General features: G+C 34.7%; 1 protein-coding gene across 1 annotated transcript; it reads left to right on the top strand.

Annotated features, from left to right (window-relative positions):
* Nucleotides 1–4337: 4337 nt before the first annotated feature.
* LOC111408453 lies at nucleotides 4338–10982 on the top strand. Its single transcript, XM_023038210.1, has 3 exons — nucleotides 4338–4790; nucleotides 7368–8119; nucleotides 10222–10982. Exons 1-3 carry the CDS (start codon nucleotides 4485–4487, stop codon nucleotides 10733–10735), a joined length of 1572 nt encoding a protein of 523 aa, XP_022893978.1. The 5' UTR covers nucleotides 4338–4484; the 3' UTR covers nucleotides 10736–10982.
* The last annotated feature ends 319 nt before the right edge of the window (nucleotides 10983–11301 follow it).

The raw sequence follows: 11301 nt of genomic DNA, 5'->3' as shown, positions 1-11301 counted from the left end.
GCGATGTATGGGAGATCACGCTCAGCCTCCGTGGGACACAGTGTGGCGTGCATGTGTAACTGTAAAAACAGGGGGGAACGGGTAGTTAAAATATATTGCATAGTATTCTCAAAAAAATAAAATATGTGAAAGGCAAATTAAAAATATCCATGACCTGTACGTCCCTGAAGAACACATCGTACGTAGGCTGCTGCGGTTGTTTGATAGAGGTCCAGCACAAAAGCCGAGGCGATCGTTCACCTACCAGCTGATCGAAGTGTTCGTCGAGTTTGGGTACGGCCTCATATGCCCAAATCTGTCCAAACGAAAAGAAAAAAAATTGTCACATAGGTATCCATCCAAAAAATGTGGAAAATTGTTCGAATATTTACAAACAAAAAACATAAACTTAATGCTGTTCTTACTTGCATGGCAATCGAAAATCTGTGAATTGTGTAACTGACGTCCTTCTTGTTCTTCATCTTTGCATCGCTCATTTTACATGCCCAAGTACCCTAGAATCCCTTCAACAAATGCCTATACCCCATTTTGGCCCAGGGGTAGGAAAAAAACAGCTCCAAGTCGTCGACGAGGGAAAGCATTTCTTCATCATTGCCAACATTATTGTCTGGAGCAATGATAACTCCTTCCACAATCAGAGCAAGCCAGAGCTTGTATCTATCTGCCTGGGGTGTCGATGCGCGGACAAAGGTTTTATCCAATTGGGCACATGAAATCTTCTCCAGCGATTTGAAATACTTTTCGTTCAGCCTCCTCTTCTCCAATGCTTTTGTGTACCGATCGCCCTCCGAAGTCGAGCCAGCATGCAGTCCAGTGACGATAGCATACTCCTGCAGTCCAAATCGGGTAAGGTGGCCCTATACATTGAACCACAACTCGTGAGCCTTATCACAATGGATGCCTCTGCGCACAAGTGCCTAGATTAGTTGAGTGGAAAACTGGATCTCTGGAACGTCATCAAGAAACCCAAGGCAGGAGTTGCGAAAGTCAGCTCGCAGTCGATCGTCCAAGTGCTCGATCACCGTTTTAATGTACTTCAAGTTGCTCCGTTGCGAGATGCGCGCGGGCAACCATGCATTCTCGGGCACCCAAAATTGAAATTTCATGTATTCTGCAAATGAAACGATAATGGTCAGACCATAAATCAACAGCAAATGAATATTTCAAAGAACAAGCGTACTTTCAAAGAGCATACAACCACATCAATCGGAACAAGTAATACGAGAAACATATAAAAACAGATCATCTACCTAAACTGCGACACACATGTTATGGCGAATTGTGCATGCAATGTTGAACTCAAAAAAAATGTTACTAAAAATATTTTGAATGTGCGAAAATACGTGCGGTAATGAGATATGAATGTTCGACAGACATGTTATTTCTAAACGCACGTGCAATGTCGTGAGTGCCCACAGTTATGTGTCGAGACACTGTCACCGAAGCCTGTGTTGACAGATGACTGTACTCGTTTAGCAGGACAATGCCATCTGTCATCTGTCGAGAATGTATACAGCTAACTGTCGGGAATGACAGTTCATCTGTCGGGATTCACCCAACTGTCAAGAAATACTGCAACCAAATGTTGGGAACGATAGTTTTCAACAGAAACATCTTATACTTATGCATGGTGCCCCAACACACAAACTTGATACATAACAGCGAAAATCCAGTCATCCCAAAAATCACAAAACACTTGAAAACTTAGATGTTAATGCTACAATATGAACAGAAATATGTGTTACATATGCATGGTGCCCTATACCAAAATGTAGAACTTGCCAAAATCCAGTCATCCTAAAAATCACAATGAAGGTGAAAATGTAGATGTTAATGCTACAATGTCATTAGTATCGCCAAGCAAACAGGTACAAATGTAAACATATCGAAGCAGCCAAATAAAAATGGACCGTTCAAGTAGAAGTCAAGCAAACAAGAATAGTTGTCATTTTATAATTACATCGAAAACACCAAATGATGTGACTGCTTATCGTGAAATGTGAGGGCTTATGGAATATGTATTCAGTTTTCAGTTTGAGACAGATTGATTTTTCATGTGTTGCTCTACTATTGGGGATAAGAGAACAACAAGTGGCCGTTCAGAGGACATTTTAATCAATTATTGGATCTTGGACCCGCACATGTTTCCTTTCACAGGGTTCGCCGCCCGTCGAACTCTCTAACAGTCATAAAACAATTACAAGTGAAAACAAACACCCTCTAAGTCCCTTTCCATAGGATGTCTCATTACATTGTCGTGTTGCAAATGTAGCATATGGGTTCTCAGGTACATCTTGCAAAAGGGTTCACATCATAAGTATACTTCATCTAATAACCATTTACAAACTTCTTAAAAAAACTAATCTGTGAACCCCATTGAAGAGTATAACGACTTAAGCACAAAATGATGGGTGGAAAATAAAATAAGGGAACTAAACATGTACTCTATAAAAGTAAACAATTTGAGAAAACATATGTCTGCCTGTCCATGTCCATTCTTGTTAGTGTCAATGTAAAATTTTATGCTTAACATTTTAATTCTTTTCCTGTTCGACAACAAACATTGTCCTAACTAACAACATTTTACAACCGAAAAAACTTTGTATCAAACTCGAAATTAATCGGGCAGGACCTCAGTTTCCACATTTCTCATCCACTGCCATTGCCAACCACCCACTGTCCACAACAAAATATTTTCATTACATCAACCAACAACCCAATGCGAGATACCTTATATCATGTAAATAATTACCACGAAAAATATTTCTCAGTCACACAAAACGAGTATCAAATACTACTACTAAACAACCAACACACACGAGTCAAAACTGGAATCTGAGACCAAAGAAAATAAAATAAAAAACCTAATTCATATTAACAGACAACAAAATTTGACGTTTACATTAATATAACACACCTTCAAAAACATAAATAAAAAAACCCAATGATTCAAGAAGAATAAATAAGCGCTGCATTCCTTACAAAATTAATTCCAAAGATAAACTCAAAAAATGGAATACCTTTTGCTCAGTGTTGATTTGCAATTACAGAGAAGATGAGATCCAAAAGGCGGTGGGCGATTCCTCCAACGCTTCCAATATCGTCGATGGCCGGAAGCAGGAGAGATTTTCGGGAGGGAGAGGAGTTAGCCGGCGGTCGATGTAGTGAGAGAAAGGAGTGTGTTTTAGAGTTTTAGGGATTCCGTTTTTGGTGAGGGAAAGGAGTTCGCCGGCGGTGGTCGATTTAGTCACAGAGAGGAGTGATTTTTAGGGATTTAGGGATTTCGTTTTCTCTTCCTTTCCTTTATCATTGACAGCATATTGTTTTTCATTTCCAGGTGGCCGAAAGCAGGTGGTTGTCGGTGACAGATTTCGGTGATGAGGATGAAGTAGCTGGCGGTCGATTTAGTAAGAGAGAGGAGTGAGTTTGAGTTTTAGGGATTTCCTTTTCACAGATTTGTTCTCTCTTTCTTTCCTTTTTACAATTGACGGCTTTTTTTTCCCCAGATTTGATATGACACTTACACAATTATAAAAAAGGACATGCAAGGTATTCAAATTCTTTTGAAGGGTAAAAATTAATAAATATGAAACTTTTTGTAAAGATTTTTAAACGGTGATATTTTTGTAAATGACAACTAAAAAAATGACATGAGGTGTAATTTTCTCTACATTATTAAACAGTAATTTGACATTATTTTAATCACACACTTTTCAATAAAATAATATTACACGCAAATTCATAACTTTTTATTTTTATTTTTTAACCACATGTTCTTCATCATAAACCTATTTCAAAATGCATTTTTTGATAAAAATGTGGCTCAAACAACATCTTAATATGATCCAATCGAGAACTTGCGACTTGGGTTCTTGATTGCGCCAAGTAACAAGTTGCTTAAAATAGTATTCATCAATTGAAAAGAATTTAAGTAGTCAAATTTTGGTAAACTGGTCGGCCTAGCAATGTTACCACTAAGTATGTGTGTATTTACATATATATTCAACTATTATCCAAAAATATTTTTGAAAAATTATAAGTAAACATTTTACTTAATTCTTTAATATTAAATAAATATTTATAGAATTGTTATGCATATATGAATAAATAGTTTAAAACATCAAAAAATAGATATAAATTTAATAGTGATAAATAATTTTAAAATTTTAATTTTGTCTTAAAAAATCATAATTTGAACATTTTAAAATAATTTTTAAACATTAATGAAAGCCAATTTATTTCATTGGTTTAACGACTGACTCAACAACCTATATGTCTTTAATCGATTGATGTCGAATCATGTCACATTAATATCCTAAAATCCGTGTTCATTTCGTACATTTCCAAAATATTTGCAACGATTCTGATTGGCCAAAAATCCCTTATATTTTCTCCTTTATTCCTAGTCAACCTGCTACCTCACTCCACGGTCCACCCAACCCCTCTGTCGAACCAACGACTTCACTGCATCTCGACCAGCGACGATGAAATTGCTGGGGGAGATGAGATCAGAGAGACTGACATTAATTCTTGTAAATCTTGCCGGAATAATGGAAAGGGCAGACGAATCTTTGCTCCCCGGGGTGTATAACGAAGTCGGGGCGGCTTTGCACACCGACCCGACTGGGCTCGGATCCTTGACTCTGTTTAGATCCATAGTTCAGTCATCTTGCTACCCACTGGCGGCGTACCTCTCCGTCCGCCACAATCGGACCCACGTAATCGCCCTCGGTGCCTTCCTCTGGGCAGCGGCCACCTTCCTGGTGGCCATTTCCTCCACCTTCGTCGAGGTAGGTAACAATTTCCCTTCTTTTGATTGAACTTGTATCATGCGTCTATCCAAAATTGAGAATTTTATTTTATTTTTGTTTTCTTGATTTTTATTCTGATTTGATTCGTTCCTTTTTTTGAAGGCTTATGTCCTCTTTAACTTATTATATGCAGGTGTACATGTAATGGAACTCTTTTCACGAAATTTTGGATAAAATCACCAATTAAGGGGTAGTTCTCAGTTGAGATTGCGATGAATTCTAAATTTAGGTGAAGATTTTATTGGATTTTAATGAAATTGTCCCCAATTGAAATTTTAATGAAATCCTTTAAAATTTAGATATCCTCAATAATCAATTTAATGAATTTATAAAGATTTCATTAATAGAAGGATTTTAAAAGATTTGGATGTATTTCAAGCTTAAAAATACATATAAGCAAATCTCTTGAGATTTTACCATATTTGATGAGATTCTTATGGAATTTGTAAGCATCTATTCAAATCCAAAGAATTCATTAGAATTTATAATCCTTTAAATTTCATTAAAATATTAGTTAAGAACAAGGGTGTAAAAATTTAAATACTCTATTTTGGAATCATCAGCATATTTTTTGAGGTCTTAGATTAGGCAGTTTACATAGGATTAATTTTCATTTGAAGTAGAAGTATATAAATAGAATCCTTAAATAAAGTGAATTTGAATAAAAATATCAATATATCGATATAAAGTGTGATACTGCAGGATGATAGTTTTGGAGAGTTTGATTAAAGAATGTTTTTGGATTACTTGATTTGTAGATTTAGTTATTATTATCATTGGATTGATTCTAAGAAATGAGCTCTTTTTCTTCCCTTTCCCCTGAATTCTTGGTCTTGACTCTATATATATATATATATATATTTGTACTTGAGTTATAGTTCTATGAAATTTGTCTTGTCTACGGAGCATTTGAGAAAATTTAGACGAATGCAGAGTCTTGAGCTACTACAAGATTGTGGAAATGATATACTTTAGTGAACTAGTTTATGAATTTTTTTTCAATCCGTTGTATCTAAAATACACCATGCATTGTGCAGTTATGTTTAAATATATTCTTTGTACCATGTGAGTTCTCAAATTTTTTGGGTGCAATTGTGTATGTTTGTTCATCTGAATAGTAGGAAATAAATTAGGGGTGGATATGGTTTCATTTGGTTATGGCTCCAAAAGAATCGAACCGAATCATGAACCAATAGTTTTTTGATAATAGAATCAAATGCTTTTTTTTTTTTTTATTTTTTTATTTTTTAAGAGATGAAACCAAACTGAAATCGAATCATTTGGTTCAGTTTGGTTTGGTTTGGTTCTATTCTAGTTTCAAAACCGATTGAGAAAAAATGAAAAAGAACATTTGAGGAAGAAGAATTGAATGCTGAGGCTTCAATATTAGAAATCCATGCGACAATGGTGGCTAAGCGTGATGGTAGACAGTGGTAATTGGTCTATATATATATACACACAAAAAGATAAAAATAAAAAAAATTTAAATATTGAGTTTGGTTCTTGGTTTTAGAACTAAAATCGCACCAAAACTAGAATCAAATGGTTCTTAGTTTTAAGAACCAGAACCATTAGTTTTTTTTTTTTTAGAACCAAATCGAACCGCTCGATTTGGTTTGATTCTAGTTTGGTCTGATTTGGTTTGGTCATTTTGTCCACCCCTAAAATAAATATAGAGATAAAAAATCTAAATGGAAATCGATATATTGTTAGGGGAATGACTTCACTTGAAATGAGCTTTCAAAAAATAAGTCTGAAGTGCGGGTGTCATGATGTGTAGAGTGACGTATTATGTTTCAATAAAATATGATAAGTTAAAAGGTCTGATTTATACTTTTCATTTTTCTTCTAGCTTTTACTTGGTTTTGTTTTTTGTTTTGCAGCTTTTTGGTTCCTCAGAAATTTAAATTTATGTTTAACATTTTGCCCCTATTTGGTTTGGTTAAAAATTAGAATTTTGGTAGATTTTGATAGAAGTTAATGAAATGTTTGGTTGAACAGTTGATAAAAATCGTAGGTTTGATAAAATGTGTTGTTGAATATGAGTTTAAGGTAAAATGAATTTTAAGAAATGGGGGCCAAATAGGGGCTTTGTATGGTAGTACTATTTCTACTTTGCGTACACAAGCCTTGACAGAACAAGCCCTCTCTTTGGGGCGATGGAGGCCCTGAAGGTGGGGGTTCAACCTTTTTTTTTGAACAAGCCCTCTATTGCCCTTATCAAACTTTCAATTACAGCCTTTCCTTTGTAGCATAATATACTCCTACACGTGTATAGTGGCCCTTCTTGATGCTGTTCCTTTATAACTAACTCTCACGGACTTCTAGATTATTGTTATTTCTTAAGGATTTTCAATATGTTAAGTTGTGAAACAGTTGTTTTGTCTGTTGCTTAGTTCTTTTCATTTTTCAATATTCAGTGAATGGGGGGGGGGGGACCAGAAAACGAAGATCAGGTGCTGTAAATAGTCGTCACTTATGTTGGTGATGTAATGTACTTTACTCCTCCACATATTAAGTTGCATTGTTGTTCATTTTACTTCATCTTTTGAACAGGTTGCAATTTCGAGAGGCTTAAATGGAATTGGACTCGCAATAGTTACACCAGCAATTCAGTCTCTTGTTGCCGACTCAACTGATGGCAGTAATCGAGGCACGGCTTTTGGGTGGCTACAATTGACTGGAAACTTTGGTTCCATTATTGGTGGACTTTCTTCAATTCTTGTAGCATCTAAGTCATTCATGGGCATTCCTGGTTGGAGAATAGCCTTCCACTTAGTTGGACTATTGAGTGTTGTTATTGGTATACTAGTTGGCCTTTTTGCCAACGACCCCCGCTTTTTCGACAGTGATGGTAATGCAAAAGATCAAGGTCCACAAAAACCTTTCCGTTCGGAAGTGAAGGACCTGATAAAAGAAGCAAAAGCCGTTATAAAAGTACCATCTTTTCAAATACTAGTTGCTCAAGGTGTCTCGGGATCATTCCCTTGGTCGGCTCTGTCATTTGCCCCAATGTGGTTGGAGCTTATGGGATTCTCTCACAAGACAACAGGAATCATCTGGACTCTGTTTAATGTTGCGGGCTCACTCGGAGGATTGTTTGGAGGAAAGATGGGGGATATCCTTGCCAAACGCTTGCCAGATTCAGGGAGAATTATTCTTTCGCAGATAAGCTCTGGCTCTGCAATTCCTTTAGCAGCGATTTTGATGCTGGGATTGCCTGATGATCCTAAAATGGGAGTAATGCATGGCTTGGTTTTCTTTATCATGGGACTGTTCATCTCTTGGAATGCTCCAGCTACTAACAAGTAAGTATTTTTGTTTCTCCCTCCAAAATCTGCTTCTCTCTCGTTTCTTTTAAAAAACTTTACTGCATGGATTATGGTTATAAGTTCAAAGCTGATGGAACATTATTGCGTTTTGAGCTTTTCTAGAAACATTGACAATATTACACTTCATGATAATTAACAGAACAATTCATAATATTAGGGTGAAAATGTTCTTTAGTGGCTTAATTTCTGAATCATGTCGATCCGGATCATTCTGATCTTATAGTTCTCCCAGGATCTTGTGAACTATGATATTCATTTATGTTTAATACTTTTTTGTCATGTCTTCTATTGAAGTAATACTGACACAGTATTCGATGTATGGTTGATTCTTTTGATGAGTGCGACATGCTTAATAGACTATGGGCTTGTTTGAGCCACATTATAGGGAAAAAAATGTATTATTGATGTCAAATCAATGAGAAATGTGTGGTTAAAAATAAGAAAAATTTTTAGATTTGTGTGTAATATTATTTTATTGAAGAATGTATGGTTGAAATGATGTCAAATCACCGTTTGAAGAATGTATTTTTTTTTTGAAAATAATGTGACTCAAACAGGGACTATATTTTATGCTGTCATCTTTTGGCTCTATCTCTTCCCCTCTCCCCTCTTTCCTCTCTATCTCTTTTCTACTGTCTTCTTCCCTTCTCTCTTTTCTCTTTTCCTTTCCTACTTCTTCTAAAGTTTTAATAATTGTTACTAGTATACCACATCATCATGTTATATCATTGTGTAGACGTCCTAACTTTAAGACGTTTGTGTTCACCATGAAAATCGCTTGATCTGGATGTAAAGACGTAAAATGACCATCTTTCCTGATCTGGTCTTGGGATCAGTTCAACTATAACATGAGCCATAAATACAGCAAGAACAGTGGAGATAATAATAAAGGAAAACTAAACATTGTGGTGAATCCACTAAGTGCCTATTTGGTTTGTGTTTTGGTTTTCAATTTTGAGTTTTGAGTTCGTTTTCTATTTTCTGTTCTGAGCTTTTGTTTTAAGATTTCTAGAAATGCATTTGGTGAGTCATTTTGAAAAATTATTTCTCGAAACAGAAAATTTAAACGCACATTTGGTTTGAAATTTTGAAAAGTTATTTTATGGCATTTTATTCCATTAAATTTGTTTATCCTGTGAGTATTATATACATTTTAAAGTTGATGAATCTTATACTATCTTTTCTTGTTAAAAAATTAAATAAATTAATTTCAAAATATTTGGAAAAAAATTAATGACATGGATTTAAAATATTTTTATCTTTGTTCATTTAAATATTTTTTCAAAATTTCTATGTAAATAATCATTAAGAGCTAAACCATTTCTTTTTTTTATATATAATTTTTTTTCTCTATTTTTCTAATTTTAGTTTTCAGAATGTTGATTTTAATTTTTTAGAAATTTAGATTTATTTTTTCAAATTTTATTTTTTAGAGTTATCAAAAAATTTTAATTTTATTTATTAGAATTTTAAAGAATAAAAATTTAAAATTTTATTTAAATGCTTGTTTTTCATATTTTGAGTATTTTCAGAATTTCACCGAAAACATTCAAAATGTAAAAAATACGGCTTGAGTTTTCTATTATAAATTTACTATTGTTTTCGAAAATGTATTTTCAGAAATATGAGACGACACACATTTTTATAGTTTTGCAAAACTGAAAATGCTTGAAAACAGCAAACCAAACGCTTCCTAATGTTCTGTGCAATGTTCATCTTTTAAAAAAATTACAGAGCGCATTCCTAGTGAATCAGGATCGGCTATGCTTATATATAAAGATGGGTTACAATTATTAGTCATTAGTTTATTCTGCAGAAGCCTGATCACTGTGTATCCAGGAACCAAATTACGAGCTTCCAATCTCAAGTTTTCTTGGATGGTTTAATTTGATCCTCAATTTGTTTATTAACTCACGAAAGTCTATTTTTGTGGAAATAATGGAAATGTTTCTTATTTCTGTAAAATTGTGTCTCATTGGTTTCAGATTTATCTTAGTTTACTGTGCATTCAAGAAAGCAATGTAGAAGTAAAATATTTTTATCATTTGATTAATTTTTTACTTTTTATATGTATACAGTCCTATATTTGCAGAAATAGTTCCTGAGAGAGCTCGAACAAGCATCTATGCTTTGGATAGGTCTTTTGAGTCCATTTTATCATCATTTGCCCCTCCCGTTGTTGGAATTTTAGCTCAACATGTTTATGGCTATAAACCAATTCCAAAGGGATCAATAGACTCGAAAAAGATTGAAACGGATAGAAGCAATGCAGGATCACTCGGAAAGGCACTTTACACTGCAATAGGTATTCCAATGGCTATATGCTGTTTCTTCTACTCCTTTCTCTATTGTACGTATCCGAGGGACAGGGATCGTGCAAGAATGGATGCTTTAATTGAATCGGAAATGCTGCACATAGAAACTGACCATTCTGTATCAGTTGAAGAATTGGGATCAGATCAAATGCATGGAAAGGAGAGAAGTGTAATTGGTATAGACTATGAAGGAGATGGAAGCGTGGATTATAATGAGAATGATGAACAGAGGCTGCTGTCCCGGGAAATGACATTCTCGGACATGGCAAAATTGTAGCCCTGGTTAGATATATCTGTTTTGTGCAAATTAAATTCCACTATTCCTGTCAAAACTGGGCATGAATTTGTGGGAATCCTTCTTATTTTCATAGAAATGGAATTGAGTTACTTGTAAATCGTGTTAATCAACAAGTTTTTATCACTCCTTTCATTTAACCATGAATAGGCCAAATTTGTGTCTCCATTATGTAGAGTATCATACTATTTATTGATTGTTTATAGTTCTTGCAAGAATTTTATTACCTTAGTTTGAACATTCTTGCTTCATGCCTAGATTCCACTCAGTTTAATCAATGGAGAACATGAATGGGAATTGATAAATGGAGTTCTTTTGCTGGGCAGAATTATGGGGATGGTCTGTTTTTCTTGTTCTGTGTTTTGTAAAGGGCATTTAATTGTTGAAGTAGAAAGAATTAGAATTTTCTTTCATTCTAGCAGCTTCTTTCGAGACGTTTTTTACTCGTTATATTAGGTGATTTGCTCCTTTACGCGTTATGGCATGTTTGTTTCGTTGGATCGACAACATTCGCAAAAATCATAGGTGAATCAAGTATCCTATGTATT

The sequence above is a fragment of the Olea europaea genome, chromosome 2 (assembly GCF_002742605.1).
Source record: "Olea europaea var. sylvestris chromosome 2, O_europaea_v1, whole genome shotgun sequence".
NCBI classification, from domain to species: domain Eukaryota; kingdom Viridiplantae; phylum Streptophyta; class Magnoliopsida; order Lamiales; family Oleaceae; genus Olea; species Olea europaea.
This window is presented reverse-complemented; position numbering and strand designations above follow the sequence as displayed.

Bases quoted from the DNA above. Each gene is read 5' to 3' on its own strand.
- LOC111408453 (XM_023038210.1), top strand. From the start codon at position 4,485: ATGAAATTGCTGGGGGAGATGAGATCAGAGAGACTGACATTAATTCTT. The intron at 4,791-7,367 runs GTAGGTAACAAT...TCTTTTGAACAG, and splicing joins TTTCCTCCACCTTCGTCGAG to GTTGCAATTTCGAGAGGCTT. The intron at 8,120-10,221 runs GTAAGTATTTTT...ATATGTATACAG, and splicing joins AATGCTCCAGCTACTAACAA to TCCTATATTTGCAGAAATAG.